At 34.3% G+C, this 26799-nt stretch overlaps 1 protein-coding gene across 1 annotated transcript in view; it reads left to right on the plus strand.

The window, feature by feature from the left end:
• Positions 1–26799, plus strand: part of EPHA3 (EPH receptor A3) — a 381007-nt gene that overhangs the window by 301733 nt on the left and 52475 nt on the right. The window contains exons 10-13 of the mRNA XM_080655998.1: positions 4504–4629; positions 11892–12077; positions 21355–21416; positions 23262–23471. Of these exons, the coding sequence (XP_080512124.1) occupies positions 4504–4629; positions 11892–12077; positions 21355–21416; positions 23262–23471 (584 nt within the window). The remainder of the gene's footprint in view (positions 1–4503; positions 4630–11891; positions 12078–21354; positions 21417–23261; positions 23472–26799) is intronic.

Here is a 26799-nt window from a genome sequence, read left to right on the forward strand (position 1 = left end):
AATCATCCCAAATTCTTTTTTTTTTTAATTGTTTGAAGTATTACAAATAGTAGTACATATGTCTCCTTTTTTTATTTTCCCTATTGACCTCCTCCCAGCCTCCCCTTCCCCCCAGTACATGCCTTTACCTGCCCCCCCCCCAGTGTCTTGTATCCATTGGTTATGCTTATATGCATGCGTACAAGTCCTTCGGTTGATCTCTTACAGCCCCCCCCCACCCCCGCCAACCTCCCCTGCCTTCCCGCTGTAGTTTGATAGTCTGTTCAATGCTTCTTTGCCTCTGTATCTATTTTCCCCCCATTTCTTTCCTTTAAAAAATCTTGCCTCTGCAGACTAGAAATAAACATATAATAACAAAAAATATTTGAGTCCCAATTTCAATGTCCAACAGTTCTGAGTCCGTCCCCGTTTCAACAGAATATGGCTCAGTTTAATGTGGAAATTACTAATCAGTGGCCTTAATGTCTCATATATGGGAGACAATACTCATATATAACTAGGGTAGTCTTGTAAACATTCCTTTCTTTGGCATTCATTATTGCCTTGCCAAATTATTTTTAAGTCAGTGTGATACTTCAGTATCAGTCACTGGCTTTGCATCTAAAAATTATAGCTTTAGTTGTAACTCAAGTAAAAACTTGATTACCTGTTGCTAACATGCAAGAGGGGCATACAGTAGCTTGAAGAAAAAAATATTCCAAATGTAAATTGATGTGATATTGACACATTACAGAGAGCATTGTTTGTTTTGTCCTCATAGCTGTCATTATAGAATAATTCACAAAAAGAACCCACAAACTACTAACTTTCTAATATCAACATTTCATCATTTCAGATTAGTTAGGTTACAAACTCAAAACTCCTCAAAGTGTACATGAACAAATTATAGGATACTTGTCTAGCTTTTTCTTCCTGGTCTCTCAAAACACTGAAAATTGCCATGCTTAAATTACTCAAAACAGTTACATTCCTTGGGATTAAGTTGCTTTTAATTTGAATTGGACAATCAATGTAAATATTGTTTTTAGAGAAAAACCATACTGATTTTGTTCTTTATATGGGAATTATAAATCTCACGAATTTAGAGGATTGATAAATTCCTGTGAGCCAATTATAAGTAGGCTCTTTTATCACTCTGATCTGTTTTAGCTGCTGGTTTTTATGGTAAAGTTTGTTGAAACTTTAATTTTCATCAAATGCACAATATCCTTATGATAGACAAACAAAAAAGAAATGCATTTTATCCTAGCTGCAATGACACAAAGTAACTTATATGCATGCCACAAGCTTTCTGCGTCTTAATACTACAGCTGGTTTATTTCAGACCATTTATTTGGTATTACCTTAAAAAGCTCAAGCTATCAACTATTCCCCTCAGCCTTGTTACAAATCCCATAATATAGCTTCAAAAGGAAAGAAATGTGTTTCACCTCCTAAGATCCTGTCCCATTGCCCTCTCTGGCTGAGTCTTTCTACTTTTTTGCTATCCTTAGGGCAACTCATGCTGGTAAAATGGAAATGTAAATTATTGTGTTTGCACAGAATGAGCTGTAAAGTAGTGCAGCTTAACACGTGTGCATGTGTTTATTATCTGGTTTTCTTGACACAGCCCAGTTACTCTGTATGTTGCCCTTAATTATTGGTGTGGGGGGATTATGTGCCTTGTATCCTGACTCACCTGATTCCTGGAATCTCTAAGGTCAGCAGTTAAAAATCAGCAGCCAACACTACCACAGTGAACAAGTCATTTTACTTGAGGGTGTGTGTGTGTGTGTGTGTGTACGCGCGCGCGCGCGCCCGCACACGCACATATTTGTATTGTTTCCCTAAATGTCATGTGGATGGAAAGCTATATACTTCAATTTAATTAATCAGAATGAATCAGTTGGTTTTATTTGGGAATGATTATTTAATGTTCAGATTAATTGGTATTGAGGGATCACTCTAAAGCACAATTTCAAGGCTTTTTAAATCCAGTGTCATTATAATATTTGAGACATTGTTTCTGATCATCCATTTCATAATCTTCTTTGTAAATTCTGATGTCAGTAAATCTCTCACAAATTTATTTCCTTAAGTTAAAACAGGTAAGATATTTGTAGTCATTAACCAGAATAAATTTTTAACCATATTTTTAATTTTTTTCTTGGAAAATATGCTAGGTTTTCTTCTGATGTTAACATTTTCTTATCAGGCTATTACTATTACTAGAGAAAAAACAAAACTGGTTGATCATAAATCATAGCCTCCATTTGATGTGAGTCTTTATTAAAATGTAACCAAATTGACTTAAACAAATTCTGACAAGGCTTTATTTCCTAACATTTCTTAGAGTGTTTATGGTTACTTTTATTGTTTTCCCTACTCCAAAGTTTTTCTTCGCATGATAGTTTGAAAGTATTATTGGTTTTCATAATATGTTTGCTTATTTTAAGGGTAAAGTGTTTTAGTACAGATAATGCTAAGAGTAGTTTTAGTGTAGTAATGAATTATAGTGGACCACTATAAGAAAGAGTCACTCTGCTGTCTGTTTTTATAGGAAGCAATAATGTTTATAATAATGGCAAAGCATAAGAACTGATCTATGAGCTCAAAAGAAATGGGCATTTCTGAGCCCAAACCCTGTATCCAGGAAACCTCAATGGTAGTAATAATTGTGAAAATACTAATGATGACATTTAGGGGCACTAACTACGTAACAGGCACTGGAGATAGGCACTTGAGTAACAAGTTTTCACGAGCTTTCTTCTCCTAGGTCCTCCACTTGCTCCCTTGCTCTCCCATTTCTATTTTGCTATCTCACAATTATCTGAAGAAGTAGTGAGGAAAATAGACTTTTACCTCCCATCTCTTCTGGTCACCATTTTTTTAAAATAAATTTTATGTCTATAATTATTTACTTAAAACCTCTATGGAAGCTTTACAGAAGCAAAAAGTATGTGGTGTAACCATGGAATTCCCGAAGTTGTACTGTAGGTCCACAAACGGATCATTTTGCAGCCAAACTGCAATCCTGGACTCACTGGTCTAATGTCCAGTGTGCTGAAGTTTCTCAGAACAGTTGCTGTCATCAGTTTACACACCTCTTCTGTACAAAATACACACTGACGCAAAGAAATGTTTGACTACCACAGAATGTTCAGCTGCAATTTTGCCAAAAACAGTCTTTCATTACAAAATTATTTTGAAAAGATAAAGTCTTATTTTCTTTGTTATTTTAGGATAAAATAATCATTTAATATTCTAGTGTGATCATTGAGAAAATATATCATCATTAAGCAACCATGTCCCTTGCTAAAAGAATGTCATATATATATGTGTGTATATATATATATATACACACATATATATACATATATATATACATATATGTGTGTGTGTGTATTAGTATATATATTCTTTTTACCAATGTTATTAAAATTAAAAGGAAAACCAATAATGCCAATTCATATACTATAGGAGTTAAATTACAATTTCCTTTAATGTTAGAGCATGTTTATGTACTTTAATAGGTTTACTTTTTAAAACTTAGTTTTCTTTCATGGAAAGTATATTGAACATTCCAAATTGTTTTTAATATGAGCTATTTTTCCAAATGATAGGAATATAATTAATATTAAATCAAATCCAAAATGAGTTTTTTATATCTTTTGTCTTTGCTATTTTAATTGCAGAATATCATGGAAAATTCCACATTTAGAATAATAAAATAAGTTATAAAGGGGGTTTATATTCAGTAAGCTATAATATGATTTATGTTTGGAATTTACCTCCTTAGCACCATTATTAAACCTATATATAAATACTTACCTTACCTTTATGTTGAAAAGCTACACAATAAGATTTCACTTAGTTGATGCTATATTACTATATACTATAATACATGTAATACCCACATTATGTATACATCAATTCACAGCTTAAAGTAGACCTAGAGTTGTTGTGGGGGATTTTGATTGTGAACATATTTTAATAAAAGCAGAATAATATCTGAGAGAAGACATACCATTTTATATCCTTTAATTAATTTATCTGTATTACAGCACTTATCCAACCTTATGAAAATATTGTATACACTTTTATTTATTGTCAGATGTGGCATTGTAATAGATACTTGGTTACTGTTTGTAGAATCATAAAGGTGTGATGGGTAATAGGGTTCGCTCACTAATGCTACTATGAAATTACTGGACCTACACAATTTTGAACCATCTTCTTTTTAAGATCCCCCTCCTTCAATGTCCTTTTTTCTTCTAGTGTTTTTACAGAGAAAGCTCATTGTGGTTCCTCTTTACATTTCATTATGGAGAATTTTTTTTTATTAAGTTGTCAGTACTTAGTCCAACCACTTTGCTGATTTCTGTGATATCTCAGAATAAATTTGAGGTTTGGTGCACTTTATCATAATGGGGATTGGTTTTAACCAATAATGTTATAAAATTTGTTCAACAAGGTTTTATAAACCTAGCTACAATAATATTTCTTCATCCTTCCCTTAAACAGTAAAACTTCCAGGTCTCAGAACTTACGTTGATCCACATACATACGAAGACCCTACTCAAGCAGTTCATGAGTTTGCTAAGGAATTGGACGCTACCAACATATCCATTGACAAAGTTGTTGGAGCAGGTAACCACCACAAGAAATCTCACTGCCAACCTACAATGTCAGTTACAAGTTTACAACTATGAATAAGAATTCTCCCTGATGCCCTGGCTGGGTGGCTCAGTTGGTTGGAGCATTGTCGCATACACCAAAAAGGTTGTGGGTTCAGCTCACTGTCAAGGCTCATACCTAGGTCATGGTTAGAATCCAGGTAGCTGATGTACAGGAGGCAGCCGGTCACTGTTCTCTCCCTTCCTCTCTCTCTAGAATCAGTAAACATCCTCAGATAAAGATTAAAAAAAAAGAAAACAAGAATTCTCCTTGAAATTGCTCAGGTTCTCAGGCCTAATCATAGGGTGTGGCAAAAGAGTTTTACAATTGTGAGTGTGTGAAACACAAAGTTCATTCTTGTATTAATATTTATTAATTATTGCATTATTTTTATACAAACAACTGTAAACCCACTTTTGCTCCACCTGTATATTGCTATGAAAAGGGACATTTTCTGACTTAATGATCAAAGGCAAGCAACAAATAAATGGAGTATTTAATGGAATGTAATGATTTCAAAGGTGCCAGACCTACAGACTCACAGACCACAGGCCAGCTTTTTATTTATTGAATTTCAGAGGCGGCAGCAGCAACAGCTCAGTCTTCCCAGGGCTACGCTGATCATGTGTCACAAAGACCATTAAGCTAAATAGGGATAATAGGATAAAAGTGTGTTTTACTTTAAGCCCACTAAGTGGAATTTGGGATTTGTAGAAAAAAGGTAATTTTAGAATCCTCTTCAGAATTTAAAAAATAGACAACACAAAATATCATAAACGAAACATTCTAAAACACAAATTTCATGACAATTAGTTTGAGTAGTTTAAATAATGTGAAGTGCTCCATTTTAATGGTTGCCTGTAACTTTATAAACTATTAATTTATTTGTGTCAAAGCTTGTTTTCATATAGAAATCTCTTTTTCTAATCAGTAATTTTGCTATACCATAAATTCATAAATACCCTTTGAGTGATTATTAACAGCTGTTGCATATTTTTAATAAAATTATAGAAAGTTATAAAATAACTATTTTACACACTGAGACATAACATATGAACATACACAGTACATGCAGTATGCATTTGAACAAAACTACTACTACAAAGTAAAAATAAACAATAATGTGCATTAATGGTTTTATACCATCATCTCATTCTTCAATATTGGTCTTAAAAAACCTCACAAACTAGTTATTTTGATGTGGGAAATAGACTGAAAAATTAGCTTATTGAATTATCTGTAATACATCAGAACACATTTTCTGTCGTAGTATATTTATGACTGATGCTTCTTTATACAAATGGGCATCTAATGTCCTCTGCTGTGTTTTTTTTTTTTTTTCCTATACACCAAAGCAGTATTTAGAACGCAAGCAGTATTTCCTATTTTCCAGGACAATCAGAGTAATTCACATTATCTCAACAAAATGATAATTTACTAACTTTTCTCTTCTAGAAGGGAATTTGAGGTGGTGAACACACAATGCAATATACAGATGATGTATTATAAAATTGTAAAAAAAAATTATCTTCTAATTTTCTCAATGTTGTATCATCTTAAAAGTCACACGTGTAGGCAATATTAAAATATTCATCTAGTGCCTGGCCAGCATTGCTCAGTTGGTTGAGCATCTTCCCATGCACCAGGAGGTTGAAGGTTTGATCCCTCATCAGGGTACATGCCCAAGTTGTGGGCTTGATCCTGGGTGGAGGACGTGCAGGAGATAGCTGATTGATGTTTCTCTCTCATAGATGTCTATCGCTCCCTCTCCCTCCCTCTCTATGAAATCAATATAACGTATTAAAATATTCAGTTAGTGATTCATAAAAGCAAACTAGAGTGACTTCTCTTTTCGTAATCTGAGACTGAAGGATGAACCGTCACCATACATCTAATCCAGTTACAAGAGTTCTGTATCGCTCATTCTTTCATTTGTGCACTTCTGCTTTGTGTACTGCTGTATGGCGCAGAGGCTTCTGGTCACTGTTGAATGTTGCCCCAGGAGAGTGCATTCTTCTCCATCATGGAAGCGGCAGTAGCATATGCAACACACGTACTTTGAGTGCTCAACTGGCCAGGAGGAAAAACCCACTATTCTCAGCCAAGGTCCAGAAAGCCAGACAGACACATAGGGCATTGAAATCTGAGACCCTCCTCATAAGTTAAAGCGTACATAGGCAGATGCGATTCAAAAAGCCAGAGATCTATTTCACGGCGGTGTGAAACAAAGCACACTCATTAAAAAATGGTATCTGATAAATGAGATAAAGGGAAAGCCTACTATACTCACTCAATAATTCCTGATTAAAGATTAGGACAGATCCTCTTTTTTTCTTTTTCTCTTCAAACATATTTGTAAAAAAAATTAGACATATGCTCCATTTTCAGGGTTCTGAAGCCAATATTGTCATTTGCCACATTAATGGCAATAAAGCAATGCCTGTTTTGTTTGCAAATAGGTATATCTTCAAGGTCAGTTATGCTTGTCCTGGAAGACTTCAGTGTAAAAGGCTTGGCATTACCAATTATAAATTGTGAAATCAAGATTTTGAAATATTTTATTGTAAAATTTTAAATATCTACAAAAATAGATGAAAATGTGCAAGAGTATAATGAACTATCATGTACCCATTTCCACAACAACTACAATAACAATCTACTCATGGCCAACTTTCTTTCATCCACTCATCCAGTTTCTAAATACTTTTTAACTTTTACAAATAAGGTTGTACATAAAAGATGAATAGTTGTGCTAAATTGATTAGCAACAATCTTGTATTCTTTTTTTTAAATATGTTTCTTTATTGATTTCAGAGAGGAAGGGAGAGGGAGAGAGAGATAGAAACACCAATGATGAGAGAGAATCATTGATCGGCTGTCTCCTGCACGCCCCCTACTGGGGATCAAGCCCACAACCCAGGCATGTGCCCTTGGTGGGAATCAAACCTGGGACCCTTTAATCCGCAGGCCGACGCTCTAACCACTGAGCAACCGGCTAGGGTCAATCTTGTATTCTTAAAAGGGTTGAATATCTTGGTCAATTACAGAACTTTCCCAATCAATGACATATACAGAAAGACTCTATAATTGTGGGCTAATTCTCTAATTTTCAGTCAGAGATTTTATATACAAAGAAATGGGTATAATAGAAATTCCTAATTTTATTCCCCAATCTAATTATCATTTCAAAGATTAAATACTGAGATTTTATAAAGGTAGAGTATATTTATTTAACTCATAGTCTATGCTAAGCATTCACATGTATTTAAGTATTCACATGTAGATAAGTATTGGTATCTTAATTTCACCAGATGAGGTAACAAAAGCTGAACGTTTGAATGGTCCCTGGTCACATAGCTATTAATTAGGAAAACAAAATTGAAAACTTGTACTTTTCAACTTCAAAGTCCATGCTGCACATTGATTATCACAATACACTTTTTCTAGATATTTGTGAGGATTAATTTGATTATTTGTGTATAGTACTTAGCTGACATACCAACTTGTTTCTTATGTATTTTTATTATGATTTTTTATTAAAACACTAGAAGGAGAATGGGCTTTGAAGCTAGTGCAGAGAGTCATTCTACTTAAAGTACATGTTTCCTCTATTTTAAAAGAAATTAGTGTAAGAAAATTTACTTTGAGCAATTTTGCATAGTGCATCTTAAATCAGAAAACAGTATTTTAATTCTCATAAATCACACTTCCTTTCAAAAGACAAATAATGCTGCACTTATTGAATTAAAAAACCAAGCAGTATCTTTCTAAGTGACCCTCCTGTAACTGTGCTTTTACATAGAAATAACAGAACCTAAATTTCCTTTCTTATAGATGCAAAGTTAATTGAATACGGCCACATAAAACTGGGCTAAATAGAAAGATCAGACATTGCATTTGCCCAGTCTTTGTTCAAATTTTAAGAGTTCTTTTAAATTATTTTAAAGAGAATTAAGTAAATATTTCTAATATCTACCTGATGAAATAATCACATTTCTAAATTTTGAAATTTTTATAAATTAGCATTACTAAAACACCATTTTCTGAATTTTGAAGGTTGATGTATATGTACAGATATCGCAATGAGAACATAGAAAGAAACTCTAAGTGGTCTACTTGAAATTTAAACTCTTCCCTTTGGTCTCCCTAGTGAGGGGTACTTTTACAAAATACTGTCCTTTACAAATACTCGTCCAATATGACATTAATTTTGCTATCACACTCATCGTCACAACCATCTCTTCTTACATTTAAACAATATTTGAAGTGGTAAAAGCACTTTTATATTTATTCTTTGATTTGATCTAACTCTTGAGAGGTAAATTGATAATTTATTCTTCTTAAGGTAAGTTTGAACTCAGGAAAATAGTGACTAACACTTAGCATTTACTATGTGTCTGGTACTCTCTTAAGTGCTTCACATACATTAATTCCTTTAACTGCACAAAAACATTATTAGAGACACACTTGGTCTTCTTATAGATAAGGAGAAAAAGGCACAGAGAGGTTAAGACACTCACTTAAAATCATACAGCTAATAAGTGACAATGGCAGAATTACCCCATAGACAATGTAGTTCCAGAATCCATGCTCCGTCCCACAGCTCTGTACTGTCTGGCCTGTAATCTGACAAGTGACATGTCACTTAGAATAAGTGGTGATGACATCCAAATTTAGAACACAGTGTATTACACCATGTTGACTTATGATAACGGCAGAACTTTCAGAAAATGAAAATTCATTATAAATGCTTCTTATAAGGTTTGCTCAAAATTAATGCTTACACAAAGGAAACTGGAGCTCTGGCAATGTTCTTATGGTTCTGTACAAGGAAATAAATTCTTACTCTTGCTTACAAATTCTAAATTCTTGATTAATTTGCATCGTAATTTCTCCTCCTAATACTCATATATCTATAACACATTTTCCCTTGGATTTAAAAGGATCAGTGAACGGTCTCAAGTTGTGCCCCTAATTCTCCCTATAATCCTATGGAACATGCTGGCTACAGTTATTGCTATCTTCTCTGCACTTCCTCAAGGGGAGAAATTAGATCTGCCTTCTTTACCATTACATCTGCGTTGTTCACGGTGTCTGTCATAATGGTGCCAATTGATGAGTATTTATTAAATAATGTCTGACTAACTGCTTCTTGGACCTTAAGTAACTTTAACAAGTTGCAGCATGTCATGGTTTTAAAAATAGGGGCAAGACTGGATTCCTAAGAAAACGTCAAGTCTGGTCAGTTTAGAGCTTCCTGGACAGAAGCAAGTCATTTTTAGTGCTGGAGTTACGAAGTCGATAGGGCCGCTTGCTGTTTCTGGGGGAAAAGCTACTTACTTGGACAACAAATAGAGAAAAAACAGCTCACTTCTTGACACCTTCTTTCTGGTTGACCATTGGGGCATGGAGCTTGTACAAAAACTCACAGGGAGGAGGTTGGACCAAAAATATGACTACATTCCACACACATTCTGAAAATTGAGCATGTACTGAATCTTTGTCAAAATTGCACATGTACTGAATCTTTGTAAAATATCTTATTTGATATTTTAAAAAGACTTTAAATGTCTAATAATTTACACAATATTAAGATTTCTTCTGTGAATATGAAACATTATATGTATGGCACTACTTTGTGGCTACTACTTTGGCAGCAGTGGGGACAAAGAAAGAATGTAAAAGGTCTCTGCTCTCCAGAAGCTAAAAATCTGCTGAAAGAACAAATCTCACAAACAATGGTTATGAAGATAGTGCTCAAACTAGTTCTGGGTAATTTTTTACCAATTACATTAGACTATTTAAAATCAGCAACACTTTATATTCAACAAAGTATGGATTATTCATTTAAGAAAGTTTTTATTGAATCTAAAAAATACAGTGATTCCATAGATAAAAATGTGGTATCATTTTTTTATTAATTTTTCAATTTTTAAAAATTGATTTTAGAGAGAGAGGCAGAAATAGGAAGAGAGAGAGAAGGATTGATGTCAGAAGAAATATTGGCTGCCTCCTGCGCACCCCTTACTGGGGATTGAACCTGTAACCTAGTCATGTGTCCTGACCAGGATTTGAACTGGTGACTTTTTGGTGTACTGGACAACACCCAACCAACTGAGCCACACCAAACAGGGCAAAATAAAATGTGGTATCTTTTATTTGAAGTTGTTATATTATTGTTCTCCTTCCAGAAGCCCAGAGAACTTTATAACAGTTTGTCAATAATGCAATATGCTGATACTCTAATAAAATGAATTGATAGCAGATGGTTTCATTTTCAGAGAGTCCAAGCATATAGTTAAATTGGCCCTCTTAGTAAAAACAGAATAGTTAGAGACATCTGAAATTTCAATCAATGCTCAACCCATGCTTGTGATGGTCTGTTGATTACTCTGAGGAAATGGTAGCTATGAGAACAAGGAGTAAAAAGTCTAATAGATACAGCTTTCAACTGTCCCATATTCTTTCATATTACATTATTCACAGTGTGCTTCTTAAAAATATATGAGGCTTGTCACAAGGTCCATTTACTACTAGAGTGTGGATGTCCTGGGGCTTCTTAGGGAGGCTCAGATTACCAGCTTCCAAAATAATTTGAAGGCATACAGTGTACATCTTACAGACCCAAGGTGCAAATATTTGAATACAATTATTAAAAGGAAAGAATTGTTCTCTACTGATTTTTTATTATATGACTAGAGGCCCAGTGCACCAATTCATGCACAATTGGGGTCTGGCCGGCTGGGCCCAATCGGCGGATCAGGGCCAGTCCTGTCAGGAGGAGGAGATGGCGGGAGGTTGGCTGGCTGGCCTGCCTTGATTGGGGCTGGATCAGGGCCGAGCCAGCTGAGGGGAGGGGTCGTGGGAAATTGGCCTGCGGGCCCTGCCCCTGAATGGGGTAAGGGGGGCTGATTGGGGGTCAGTGGCCTGGAGGAGGGGCCATGGATGGTTGGCCAGCTGGCCCTGACCCTGACCAGAGTGGGGTTGCCAATTGGGGGCGGAGCTGGCTGGGGGGAGGGGCCATTGGGCAATTGGGGTGGTGGGGGTCCATCAGGGGCAGGGCTAGCTGGGGGAAGGGGCTGCAGAAGGTTGGCTGCTGCCCCCCCCCATCGGGCCAGTTCGCTGGCCACAGTGGGTGTCATAGTGACCGGTCATTCCGGTTGTTACGGCATTCCATTGCTGGCTTTATATATATAGAGATTTTTGTTGGGGTTCATTCTTCTGCATTCTAACAGGTGAATTTGGAGAGGTGTGCAGCGGTCGCTTAAAACTCCCATCAAAAAAAGAGATTTCAGTGGCCATCAAGACCTTGAAAGTGGGCTACACTGAAAAGCAAAGGAGAGACTTCCTGGGAGAAGCAAGCATTATGGGACAATTTGACCATCCCAATATCATTAGGCTGGAGGGAGTTGTCACTAAAAGTAAGTAAAGTCGTAAGATCAACTTTTGTGTATGTTGAGCAGAGGTCATTTAAACCTGAACTCAGTCATTTAAGAAATTTGATTTTTTTTTCATAAGTATCTAAATGTCCTAACAAAAAGACCAGTTTAAGATTAACATGTCTTTATTTGACAAGAGAGCAAAAATATTTAACTAGCATTATATTGACAGTGATCTTAAAAAGCTTTAAAAAAATTTAGAAGCTAAAAACTGGACATTAATACACGCTGATTAAAAGACAGGGAAGAAGTGAATTTTGGAGAAATTTCTGTTATGTCGAGTAGCAAGAAAAAGCAATGTTTCAATTTTGATAGAAATTGTCAGGAACTCACAGCTAGCTGCCTTTTATTTTATTACTCACCACCTTCATTTAAGCTTCCAAGTCCTTACCCACCAAAACCCCCGGCTTTAAGGAAATTATGGGAGTTTGCGGAACACTTCTGAGCTATGAAGGTTGGGATCACTTTAGAACCAATGCCTTTTCTCTGTTCTCTGTGGATTTCAATAATTCTAATCTACAGTCCCACGTGGCTTCTTGACTTGTCTGGGGAAGCTCTAGCTCACAGCCTGTGATAGAGATCTGAACTTATTTCCTTGATGGTTTCTCCAGCCAGACTCTAAAGGAATCCCATGAGACAACTATGTGATTTTTGGCTCCAATCCCAACGAAAAGCTCTTGAGAATGCTCTGGAATTTTTTCTTGTTCCTTAAGATTTTAGAGCACAAAATGAAGAATAAGTTAAATTGGCAGTAAACTCTTTAGAATGAAAGACAACATGGCAGGGAATTTGGCATCCATTAGAGGATAATTGATTGGCACCACATTTATATATTCTGTGGTTACCAATAGACATTACATATTATATTTTTCACAATGATATTTTTCTTTAACACTATGCAGAGCACTTTCTTAATGGCACTAATAACTATTCTCATTTTAGTGTGACTAAAACAGCAGTTCCTTCCTCAGAAAAGCATGGAATAATCAAAATATATTTTGATATCCTTTATAGTTTTCTTATATAATAAATGGGATTAATAATTTAGCAATGTAAGAACTTAACCATAACATGTAAGCCCACATTAAGTCACATAAGAATCATTTTTTTTCTCTGTACTACTGAAAATTAGGCCATACTACTAGTAACACTGAAATATTTTCTGACAAAAAGACTTTTAAATTTTTTTAATTAAAATCAAAACACTTTTCGTAGTAGTACAGATTAGGAAAATGTATGAATCCTTTGTTCCTTCAGGGTAAGACCAAACTACTTAATATCCATGGAATGAGATGATATCTCAGTGGTGTTTTAATAATCAGTCATTTATGTTTCTCCATAGCTTCCTTACAAAGTGGTTGTGCTTCATATCCTTTACCCCGCTGGGAGAGGACACACATTTAAACTTATATAACCATTCTTCGTTCAACTCTCAATTTTTACAAGTTTTTCTTTCTGAGTTGGCTATTATATGTCCAACATTGTAGTGTGGAGATTATTTTTTCTTACTACTATACTGTGAATTAGGTATATTACAATTTTACAGTTGAACAAATGGTAACTAAAGAACAAGTAGATTGTCTAATTGGAAAGTTCTAGATGTGACATTGGTAACTTGGTCTGTTGGTTTCACCTCTATCACTAACTCTAGGCAAAAATATGTTTCTACTTTTTATCATTGTATTTGATATATATATATATATATATATATATATATATATATATATATATATATATATAATTATTTATCTTCCCTAAAACTTGAACATAACAGGGCATCCCTCAAACTTCAAAAACTTTCAGTGGCCAATTAATAACCATTAATGCTTAAAACAAATGTAAACTCTCACTGGAGGCAAGATCCATGTTATTTGATAATTAGCGACTTAAACAGAACCTGAATCATAATAGGTACTTAATTGACTAATGTTAGGAAATAAAAGAGTGCTTGCTTGCTTGATTGATTGAATGAGTGAATTTTTAAAAAACACCCTAGTTTTCTGCCAATAGGTATTCAGTGTTGGTTCATTTAACTGAATTCATGTTTTAGAGTAGAATTGTGAAGCTGCTTGTAGCACGCCGGGAGTAATGGAGAAAGTGATTCCATTTTAACATGGGCACCTAATTTCTCCAACACCTACAACTATGTAAACACAAGATGCAAGTAACTATGAAAGTAAAAATTAGGTTTAAATTTAAGCTTATTGATAAGCTCTCGTATATTAACAAGAGTTGATTTTTTGCTTCCAGTGTTAAGAATTTTTAAAAACAAGTTGTTATATTTTGCTAGCTGCTTTCTGTAAATTTGTTTACTGAATGGTAAGTAACATTAAGCTATAATAATTGTAGCAGGTTTTCTTTAGATATAAAAATGAAATAATCAAATATGAATTATAATCACCTGGCAAAGAAATCCATAAAACAATCCCTAAGACCAAAATTCAGGGGGAAAAGATTAAGAAAAAAAATGACCTTTAAATATTGTCAATAGTATGCTTTTAATACCTTATTCAAACCTGATTCTGTGACATTCCAATATGGATTGTAACTACCTTATTCTTAGGGTAAAAGTTCTAAATTTGATATATCTCCCTGGTCAAATAGACATGTAAGAAGCTGCCAAATCTGACTGTATAAATCCCAGTCATCTCATATAGTGCAAGCATAACAGAGTAGCAGTCTGAGAATTAGATTTTGAGCTCCTTTACTGGCATATGTAAAAGCTCTAAGTCTGGCACCTGTAACTGAGAGAAAATAGAAATGCCTTAGAAAAAAGGTAATGCATTGCTTTTAACATATGAGTAAGACAATTTTGTCACCAGAATAAGTTATTCAATCCACTTATATTATTTTCTTTGTTTCCTGAGACTATATAAAGGATAAAACAATCTACCTTCAAAGTCCAAATACACACATACACACAGCAAGAGTGATGCAGAGCTTAAAATTTAATGAACAAAACACCATTTAAAGAAGAGATATAATTGGTATCTAGATTAAAAATCAGGTCAAAGTTCAAGGTCTTACTCAACCCTACTGGTTATGAGACATCTGCATATCAGACCACTCACAGAGACTCACTTTCTTCAATTGTAACATGGAAGTAGCATTTCTATTTTACTATTTCCAGATACTTTAAAGATCAAATAAGATTATGTAGAAATGCATTGTTAAGTGGAATAGAGCTATAAAAATCTAAATTACCCACTTCTGGCGAGCTTGAGGTTTTACCAGTTAATCTTGGGAGTGTAGAAGTAAATGCTTGAAAACAATTCATTTTATTTTTACTCAAAAATACCTTTTTATTATTGCTATTAATTGTGCTTTGAAGCACCAGGTCTATTATAATGTATAATTTTCAGCTCATTTCGAGAAAGCCCTTTATCTGATCGTTATATTTTCATTTATTTAAATTGAGCCATAAACAATTTTAATGGTACATTTTGAGCCTGATAGTCTTAAACAAGAGAAGGTGAGAGTCTCTGATCTCAAAGTAGCAGAAAGGTGGGGGCACAGTCTCTGCTCAGAGCTTGGCACTAACATGTGTTATCAATTTTAGTTGAGGTTCAAAAAGATGGAATTTGCTTTAAGCAAATGTTTGAGATTTCTGCCATCACACCATTAGTCAAATGATGTTCAGACTCCAAGAAGACCTCCATTGGCCACTTTTCACTTAGTAAAATAGAAAAAAATTATATAGATAAGATTGATGTGGGTTTTTTTATTGTTGTTATTTGGGGAGGAATTATTTACTGAAAATTTTAAAAAGTAATAATAATGTACTTAACTATAAACTTGCATTACTAAAGAATGCCATAACCATAACATTAAGATTATTTTTTTAATAAGTCAAACATTTCTGTATTGGTGTGAGAATCCACTTTACAAAAAAAAAAAATAGTTATTTGATTCCACCTTTCTATCTGCTCCACATATGATAAGAAAACATTACTGGAATAAGATGTTATTTTTAGAGACAATGCCAAATTCTTGCTATTTTCTCTTTGCTTCTCTTAAAAGGCTTTTTCTGCACTTGTCTCAAGGGCACTACACCCCATGTCATAATCTTAATAGACAATATATAGTTATACTTATTTTATTAATAATGCACAGAAATAGTTTGTTAGGATAATCAATTTTGGAAACTCTGTGTTCAGGACCGTAATTTGGTAAATCAGTTGAAGCCAACTCATTCTAAGCGCCCACATAGCAAAACTAAGACAATCTCTACTTAATATATGAAAAAAGGTAAGGCAGGAAGTGCTACTTTTACGTATTCTCTTATTTCTTCAACATGAAATAATGTGTTGTGTACTCCATCAATAACTTTAGATAGGATGGGTTTTTGATAGGTTTTGAAGAACAAATTCAACTTATAAAATTTGTCATTGGCCCAGATACTGTCTTTAAAAAAGTTTAAAAATACAATATCTATCCTAAAGTAAGAAGAAATATAATTACATAATTGTGTAATAGCTGTCTGAGTAGTACTTATCTTATACAAACTTGCAGAAGGGGAGAAAAAGAAACACACCTAACTCATGAGGCAAGTGATATCTTGACACCAACCCACACAAGAATATTATCAAAAAGCAAAATTAGAGGTCAATGTAACATATGAATACATTTTCAATAACACTGGAGTAATTTTAAAGCCATACATAGCAATGTATTAAAAATGATACATTATCATACCCAAGTTAGTTTATTCCAAGCATGCAAAGTTGGTTCAATATTTAACATCCAGGAAAGTCACAACATTAATAGATAGAAAATAAAAAAGGCAATCTCAATAAATGCAGAAAAAAACAAACATTTTAAGTTAAAATATTTTCTTAGCACATCATACATAGAAATATGTATGTCTGATAAATGTATATAAACACCCAACACACCTATAAACTTCATATTCAATGGTGAAATATTAAAAGCATTTCTTTAAAGTAGAAATAAGAAGCCTGCTATCATCACTTCAATTCATTATTATACCTGTTATTAATTTTACTATTTGAGAAGAAACATAAAAGGTAGAAGCTTAAAAAGAAAAAAAAACACTAAGCTGTTCTTGCAATATCAAACTCAGCACATTCATATTACTATATTCACTAATTGTCATTATACTTATCAAGCAAATCAGCTGTGAATGGATTAACAGAGAGCAGGAATATTGTTCCTGTCTTTAAAGATATTAAATTTTGTTTTAAATTAGCATCAATACATTTAAAACTTTTAAGGTCAGCTGAGTGTAAAACATTTGGTGTGTTAACATTGATAGAGTATGATTGGTTGAAGAAAATTTGGAGAAACCATTTTTTAGCTTAATTTTGAAGACAGAGGTTATATTTAACCAGCCTTAAATGACAAACGTGATATAATCAATTGTAAATAGCACTCTGTCAAGTACTAAATATTGAACTGAAGTCAAAATGGAGTTGGCCCCTGCACTCATTAACTCATAAACCAGTGGATATAACAGAGGTTATTCTTAACATGAATAATGTCTTGATTAAAATGGAATTTTGAAAAGATTGTCCGTATTTTACATGATTTAATGGGAAACTCACAGTAAAAAAATACTGTAATTCAGTGCATTACAATATTTCCATCAATCAGTTAGGTATAGTATGTGAAAATCTATATCAAAACCTTTTGTTTCTAGTCAAAGGTGATTTAAGACTTCCTTCCTGGAAATAGTGACACATATTTTGTCAATTTTCTTCAGTTTTCTTTCTCTTGCTTCTGCTCTTTGCTTCCACCCTGATTCTGATTACATGATAATAATATTGAATGTGGGATAATAAGGCAAAAAATATAATCTCATAATAGATAGTGTTTAAGACTTTTGAAAAAAGAATTGCATATGTAAGACACATTTACTGTTAATAGGAGTTAATAGCATTTCTTTTGGAAATGAATTAAATTTCAAAATTTGTGATATTGGAGTCTTTGGTAATTTTTATGTTTGCATAAAATATATTAAAGTAACATTTGTTTGATAATTACAATAAACATTTCTATGTATTGCTATATCTCACATATATCCGATTCTTCTTTTTATAAAAAGGTGATTAGGAACGTTGAGGTGAAATAAATAGTGCTGAACCTGAAGTTCCCTGACATTCTGAAACATGTTTCTTCTGTCCTCAAACAGTGGCTCAATGATTAGTAATATCTCTGAGCCACTAGGGAGAATTGGGAAAATGAACTGATTATAACATGCTGATATGCTTCCCTTAAGCTTTTAATTATGAAAAAAACAGGATTTCATGTGCACTCATAAATAAGTTTAAGAACAAAAGCATAATTCTCCTGAAAATTTTGTTTTGCTTATTTTTGATAACATTTTATTTCAGCCAGACACCTAGCAATAATTTGAGTTCACTATGCATACTTAGACTTGTTTTAGTATCTCTGAAGGCAGTAAATGATAAAGGTTCTTGATGATGATGTCACTTTTAAATCAAAATACACATGAAAGAGTATGCAAACTTGAGTAGAAATACATTGCATTGTGTGCAGATGAGCTGGTAATTTATGATTTCCAACCACATTTCATATTATTAGAACTAGTTCTCATCATTATTTCATCTCTTTTTCTTTAACCCCATTCATCATAATCAAAATCACAAGGGAACCTAGGTAAAGATACCACTTTCCAATATAGAATATTTATATTTGTTTACTCTTTGTACATTTCGGCTTGCTGAATCTTTGAACTTAATGTAAAGCACATTTTTAGGCTTGCCCATTTTAACTGATGTGTTTATAAATACCTAAATTATAGAGCTAAATTCAGCCTGATCCAATTTCTGAATGGTCATGAGGCTTTGGCTTAATTGACTGGTTTGAATTTTCAGCTACTTTCATTTTCATTTCCCTTGCCAAACATTCTACTAGACATGTCAACTAAAAACGAAATGTTCATAAAGCTGGGATCCAGAAGGAAGAGGGAGGCAAAGGTCTGGGTAGTGCAGTATGCAAACACAATAACTGGCCACTGTAACTGAGAGTTGGCTGTAAGAGGCAAAATATCTATGACTACATTCTAGGTATGCATTGAATTTTGCTAGATAGTATTCTTCCTAGAATTCTGTTAAAAAAATGAACACAAAAATGTATACTAATTTATGGAGAATATACATATGCAGAAATTCATCCATTCATCCATCCATTCAGGTCTGGTCTCTGGGATCAGTCTTCAGGCATTTCATTTACCAATTCAGGAGAGGTAGAAGTTTACAAGGAAATGTTGAATCTTCCCTTTTTTTTCTTTAATATCTTAAAATCAAAGCTCAATTATAATTTTGAAGAAGCAAGTTCTGGAGACTTAAAGTTTGGGCTAAATTGACTTTTCAGACATCACCAGACTACATATATAATGTGTTACTCAAAATATATAACTAAATTACTCTGTTAGTAGAAAATAGATTAATGTATCAATTGGTTGTTACATATATAAAATTATTTGAGAAATTTCATAAAATTTAAATAATTTTTATTACCTCAATAAACAAAATATACAGCTTGGGATACATTCAAGTACCAAATGCAGGAATTATAATCTTCACAGTACTAATCCATAATTTGCAAGCAGCATGAATTAAGAGTTTTCACCTATGAAAGGGAAGAAATCTAAGCTCTAAGATATAGAAGGATCTTAAGAGGAAAAGCTATATGTGCTCTTCACTTAAGTATGCTTTGATGTTTGTGAAAAATCTATTATTTGCTCCAAGTCTTCCATCAGTACTCAGTCTTAACTCAAACCTTCTAGACCTGGAAGAGGGGCGATTTTTCTTCCTCTGTAACATGATGGGTTTATAACTAAACAATATCATAGCAACCGTAAATAAAGAGAATTACAGTGTGGTAATACTGTATATGTGAGCTTTGAATCAGAGACAACCATGTTGGGGATCTGCTGCAGTACTAACTGTGTGACCTCAGCTAGTTTCCTAAATCCGTGATGCTTTCTGCTAAGGAAACAAAATGGGAATAATACATATTACTAAAGCATAAGGATGATGTGAAGATGAAGTGAAGTAATTATGCCAAGTACTAATGTCATTCTACACGATTCTAAATATGAAAAAAAACTTACTAATGTTTCCTATATATCAGAAATATCCATTTTATATATCTTTTTGTATTTCAAATGTTTGTTTGATATTATTTATTTTCATAGTTGTCATGATGCATGCAGAGTTATATGTTTTCAGCTTTGTTCACCTAACATTATTATGTAGCAATTGTTTAAAGTGCTAGTCTTCAATCATTTTAATTCAGAATAATCATAGAATTGTAACCCACAATTGTCTAAATCATTACCAATAGTTGAACATTTGTTCATTTGTAGATCTATATATTAGTATATTTAACGCCTTTGTGTTTAATGCTTTTTTATATACCTTAAATGTTTTTCTCAGGATGAATTTCCAAAAGTAACAACCTAGTATATTCAGGCTGCAGTTTTTGGCTTTGTAACGTATTCACTGTGTAGTGTAAAGTAATTTCATTATCTTCTTTATATCTTCGTTTTCGTATGTGTAAATGGAAATGATAAATAATAAGTTAGAACATATAAAATAATCAGACCACAATCTTGTACATTTTATAAAGGGCTATTTAAATGAATCTATATGCTTGTTAAAAGATTTAATAGCATTTAAAGCCACATATTCCAAAATGGTTGTTACATGTTACTGCCAACAGCAATTTTAATTTTATTTTCCTTTTAAACATAGCATGGATTTTATAATCTTTAATGTGTTAAATGTATACAGATAAAAATATTATAATTATTAGTCTTAATTGTTTTGTGCAATTCACATGTTGAATCCATGAAGGCAGGGTCTTTGATTTAATTGTTTCTGACTAACTAGCACAAGAGAATATCTAGCACATAGTTCTATACTTGTAGAAAGTATAAATGATTGTGGAATTCTTGGCTATATCTTGAGCTTGAAGGCAGAAACACTTGATTTTTTCTATCAGCTAAGATGCAATTAAAGTGAAGAAAGGGTCATATTTTGGGTTCATGAAAATCCATGCCAAATAAGCCAATTTAGGTAGTATAAGTTATGACCTTAATTTTTAAAAAATATTTTCTATTTAAATTTAATTTTTTAATTGCAAAATTGGGAAGGCAGGGAAAACTTTTACTTTTTTAATTTATCAAGTGTATCAAAGTGTGTTATATATGTTCATTGCATATTTGTTGAACTCTAATAATGATTATATATTTCATTTACAATATATCTAGGTAAACCAGTTATGATTGTCACAGAATACATGGAGAATGGTTCCTTGGACAGTTTCTTACGTGTAAGTAGAAGATTTTTATATACAGATGTATATCTCTTTCTATTTATGTACATACATACATACATAAATATGGAATGAATTACTGAAAATGTTGGAGACAACCTCTGATACAGTGCCAATTAGATAATCAAAGTTCAAAATAAAACTGAAATTTGCAGAGACTGAATAGCAAAGGGAAGGCTATAAATTTGAATCTTTATCTTGAAGCATCCAAATGTTAATGGTTTATATTTTTTAAACAAATTTGTTGAGACTTCTTCAGCTTTTTAGTACTGCCAAAATTACATTGGTTTAAATAAAAATTAAAAATAATCCTAAAGTAAGACATAAATAATATTGACTTAAGACATATAACCTTTTTTATCTAAAATAACCTTAGACTGCTATAAGATAGCAGATCATCTATCTCTCACATAGTTCTGTCCACCCAGAAAATAGGCATGTTCTATAATGCCAAAGTATTCTCAATTCAGAGATATTATTTTGGAACAAATATAATGTTTAAAACATAAAAAATTTAACACTGTCAATCACCAGTCACTGCAAGGGATAAAATAAAAAATTGTCTCATCCTAAAAGGAACTTTCAGCAGGAAATAGAGAGACAGATGGTAGATAGATGATAGATAGATAGATGATAGATAGATAGATAGATAGATAGATAGATAGATAGGTAGATAGATATAGATAGATGATAGATAAATAGACAGACAAACAGTACATTTCATTACTATGGAGGAAAACTCTAAATTTTATATAAATGAGAAATTGCATTATTAATGTCCATGAGCCAAATATAAATTTATTAGAAATTATTTTCACAAACATATTTCAAAAACAAGCAATTGTTCAAATTAGGTAATTAAAATCATAAAAATATTCTTTTAAAATATTATTGTTTGTGTAGATATAACTAGACATAGAATTTTATACTTATGTATGTATGTATTTGTGTACTACATTCATATGTGTGTATCTATCTATTCATTTATTTATCTATAGTTTAAACCAGCAGTCACCAACCTTTCGGACCTCACAGACCACCACTGGTCTGCGAACCACCAGTTGGCAACCACTGGTCTAAACTATATATTTCTACTTTAATCCAAGAAGATTAGAAGCTTTTTCTAAATCCAGAACTCCAACATTATGTCCTATTACTTTCTATTTTATAACCTATAATTCAAGGTTGGGTAGAAAAACACATATTTAGTAAATACTTTTTACTAATTTTGAAATAATTATATACAGTAATTAAAAATATAACATCCACTTTATTTGAAACAATTCACTAAATATCCAGAAAACTAGAAAGAAGAATGAACAGTCAAACAAATCCTATATAATAAAAGGTTAATATGCAAATTGTCCCCTCGACTGGGAGTTCTATCAGGACTTTGACCAGGGGGCATGGCCAACTGTCCAACCCATCTCAATTTTCCCTGATCAGGGCAGGCCGGCCAGACCCCACCTGTGCACGAATTCATGCACCGGGGCCTCCAGTGAATAAATAAAACTAAAATGGCCACAAGATACATATTACATTCTTGTTCCTGAACTGAACATTTCTAAGGTGTTAGTATATCACATAAACATGATAGTTCAGGTTTGAACTTAAAGAATATTAAGGTACTTCTTGTTACAAAGTATTTAGTAATAGCACTTATGCTATTTTGTTTTAGCCTTGTATACATTTATTTACATATCTTGTTAGGCTGGAGTGATTAGAACTAAAATGTATAGTCAGTATTATTACAATTCCATATGTGAGATTTTAACCAAAATATATCTTTAAGAGACACAACACAACAACACATCTTAATTGTACATTTGAAATACTTCCCAGAAACACGATGCCCAGTTCACAGTCATCCAGCTAGTGGGGATGCTTCGGGGGATAGCATCTGGCATGAAGTACCTCTCCGACATGGGCTATGTTCACCGAGACCTTGCTGCTCGGAACATCTTGATCAACAGTAATTTGGTGTGTAAGGTTTCTGATTTTGGACTTTCACGTGTTCTAGAAGATGACCCAGAAGCTGCTTATACAACAAGAGTGAGTAACTCTTTCCTCCCCTCTTTTATCTTTCTTTTCCACCTTGTATTATGTTGACTCACAAAGATAGAAATCATGTCAATGCTTAGTCATTTACATCTGCCCCAAAAGGAAACTTATCCTTTAACATTATAATATTGTTACTTGTATGGGAAACTAGATATCGCTGTTCATGAGGATGCTAATGATTTTAAATCTGAAATCCTCTACATTGATTTAATGTTACCCTCAAAAGGGCAGCAAGATTCTCATATGCTTGAAGTCTGTGTTTTTATTTTTTATATTTATATTTGAGGCATTTTTAAGTAGACTGTATAAATTCTTAGTACCCCAACCAATATCTATAGTTTTAAAGCATTTTAAAAGTAATATTTATATAGGAAACACATGTTAATATTATAAAAATTTCAAAACAAAGCAATAAAGAGAAAAGTTATCCATAGTTGTGCCACCTGCAAAGAACATTTGTAGTTTTGTAAGTCAATTCTTCCAGATTTATCCTGCATATATATATATATATATATATATATATATATTTCCTATCTAATAAAAGAGTAATATGCAAATTAACCACCACTCTGCTTCACCCACAAGCCATGCCCACCAGCCAATCAGGAACGAGTATGCAAATTAACCCAATCAAGATATCTGTGGCCACAGAGCGAGCGAGCAAGAGGCTTGGGTTTCCCCGGCAATGGAGGAAGCCAAGCTTTCTGCACACCCTAGCGGGCCGCCCAGGCCTCCACTCAAGGCTACAAAATTTCAATTATAGAAGATAAATAAATCCCAACAAAAATGGTGGCAGGCACGGAGCTGGAGAGAGCAGGAGGCTTGGGTTGCCCCTGGCGATGGAGGAAGCCAAGCTCCCGCAGTCCTGGCCTGCTTGGCCTCCACTTAAGGCTATAAAGTTTCAATTATAGAAGATAAATAAATCCCAGATACCAGGGCCTCCACTTGGGTCACCAGGGGGCATGGCCGGCCTGCAAACCACCACAGGCCCCTCGCCCAGGCTGCCACATGCCCCAAGGGAACCCCACCATGATCCAGGACACCCTTCAGGGCAAACCAGCTGGCCCCCACCCGTGCACCAGGCCTCTATCCTATCTAATAAAAGAGTAATGTGCAAATTGACCATCACTCCAACACACAAGATTGCTGCCCCTATGTGGTCAAAGATGGCTGCCCCCATGTGGACACAAGATGGCCGCCACAAGATGGCCTGCAAGGGAGGGCAGTTGTGGGCAATCAGGCCAGCAGGGGAGGGCAGTTGAAAGGGACCAGGCCTGCAAGGGAGGGCAGTTGGGGGTGACCAGGCCTGCAAGGGAGGGCAGTTAGAGGCAAACAGGCTGGCAGGGGAGCAGTTAGGCATCAATCAGGCTGGCAGGGGAGTGGTTAGGGGGTGATCAGGCTGGCAGGCAGAAACAGTTAGGGGCAATCAGGAAGGCAGGCAGGTGAGCTGTGGGAGCCAGCAGTCCTGGATTGTAAGAGGGATGTCTGACTGCCATGGGATCAGGCTTAAACGGGCAGTCGGACATCCCTCGAGGGGTCCCAGATTGGAGAGGGTGCAGGCTGGGCTGAGGGACACCCCCCACCGTGCACGAATTTAGTGCACTCGGCCTCTAATAAAAGCCTAATAAAAGCCTAATATGCTAAGTGTCTGGTCATCCATTCAACCAATCAAAACATAATATGCTAATGATCTGCTATGGCCACTCAACCACTCACTATGAAGTGTACTGACCACCAGGGGGCAGATGCTCCAACTGGTAGGTTAGCTTGCTGCTGGGGTCCAGCCAATCGGGACTTAAGAGAAATGGGCTGGACATGTCTTGGAGCCTTCCCGCAGTCCCTCCCCAGCTGGCCAATGTCCCACGTCCCTCCCCAGTCCCTATCGTGCACCGGTGGGGTCCTTTGGCCTGGCTTGCGCCCTCTAGCAATCTGGGCTGAAGGATCCCCCCAGGCCTCTAGTATATATATAATGGGATTATTCATAATAACACTAGCTTATTTTTCAATTTAAGATTATAATTCTATTGTTAGCAATATACTTCTTGAACATGGCTACTATAAATAAATAATATTTATATTTTTCATGTGTAATAGTTTGATGTATTCTATTTTCTAGTTGTACAATATTTAACCATCCCCTAATAAGATGACAAGTTATTATTACATATACTTTTTAAATATATTATACAAATGTGTAAATAATTCATCTGCATTCATAATTGTATGAGTCTAGTAATTTACCTGAAAAATATTCCTATAATTGAATTTTTTGTATCAGAGTCTGTACTGTTTTTCTTTTTTTTTTTTTGTTGTTGTTGTTTTGCTTGTTTAGTTTGGGTTTTAGCTTTTGTTGTTGGTTTTTTTTTTTTTTTCAAATTTTTATTAAGGTATTATATGTGTACATATCTTACCATTGCCCCCCACCCCCACCGCACTCCCATACATGCCCTCACCCTCCAATGTTTTGCATCCGTTGGTTACTCTTATATACATGCATATAAGTCCTTCAGTTGATCTCTTATTTCCCCCACCTCTCGCTAACCTTACCACTGTAATTTGACAGTCTGTTTGATGCTTTACTGCCTCTGTAACTATCTTTTTGTTCATCAGTTTATAATGTTTTTCATTATCCCCAAATGAGTGGGATCATGTGGTATTTTTCTTTCATTGACTGGCTTATTTCACTTAGCATAATGTTCTCTAATTCCATCCAAGTGCCTACAAATGGTAGTAATTCCTTCTTTTTTACGGCAGCATAGTATTCCATTGTGTAGATGTACCATAGTTTTCTGATCCAGTCATCTGCTGATGGGCACCTAGGCTGTTTCCAAATCTTAGCTATTGTAAATTGTGCTGCTATGAACATAGGGGTGCATATATCCTTTCTGATTGGTGTTTCTGGTTTCTTAGGATATATTCCTAGGAGTGGGATTACTGGGTCAAATGGGAGTTCCATTTTCAGTTTTTTGAGGAAACTCCATACTGTTCTCCACAGTGGCTGCACCAGTCTGCATTCCCACCAGCAGTGCAAGAGGGTTCCTTTTTCTCCACATCCTCGCCAGCACTTGTCTTTTGTTGATTTGTTGATGATAGCCATTCTGACAGGTGTGAGATGGTATTGCATTGTCGTTTTGATTTGCATCTCTCGGATAATTAGTGACTTTGAGCATGTTTTCATGTGTCTCTTGGCCTTCCTTCTGTCTTCTTTCGAAAAGATTCTATTTAGGTCCATTGCCCATTTTTTTATTAGATCATTTATCTTCCTTTTATTAAGTTGTATAAGCTGCCTGTAGATGTTGGAGATTAAACCTTTATCAGT

Source organism: Plecotus auritus, assembly GCF_963455305.1.
Source record: "Plecotus auritus genome assembly, chromosome: 2".
NCBI classification, from domain to species: Eukaryota; Metazoa; Chordata; class Mammalia; order Chiroptera; family Vespertilionidae; genus Plecotus; species Plecotus auritus.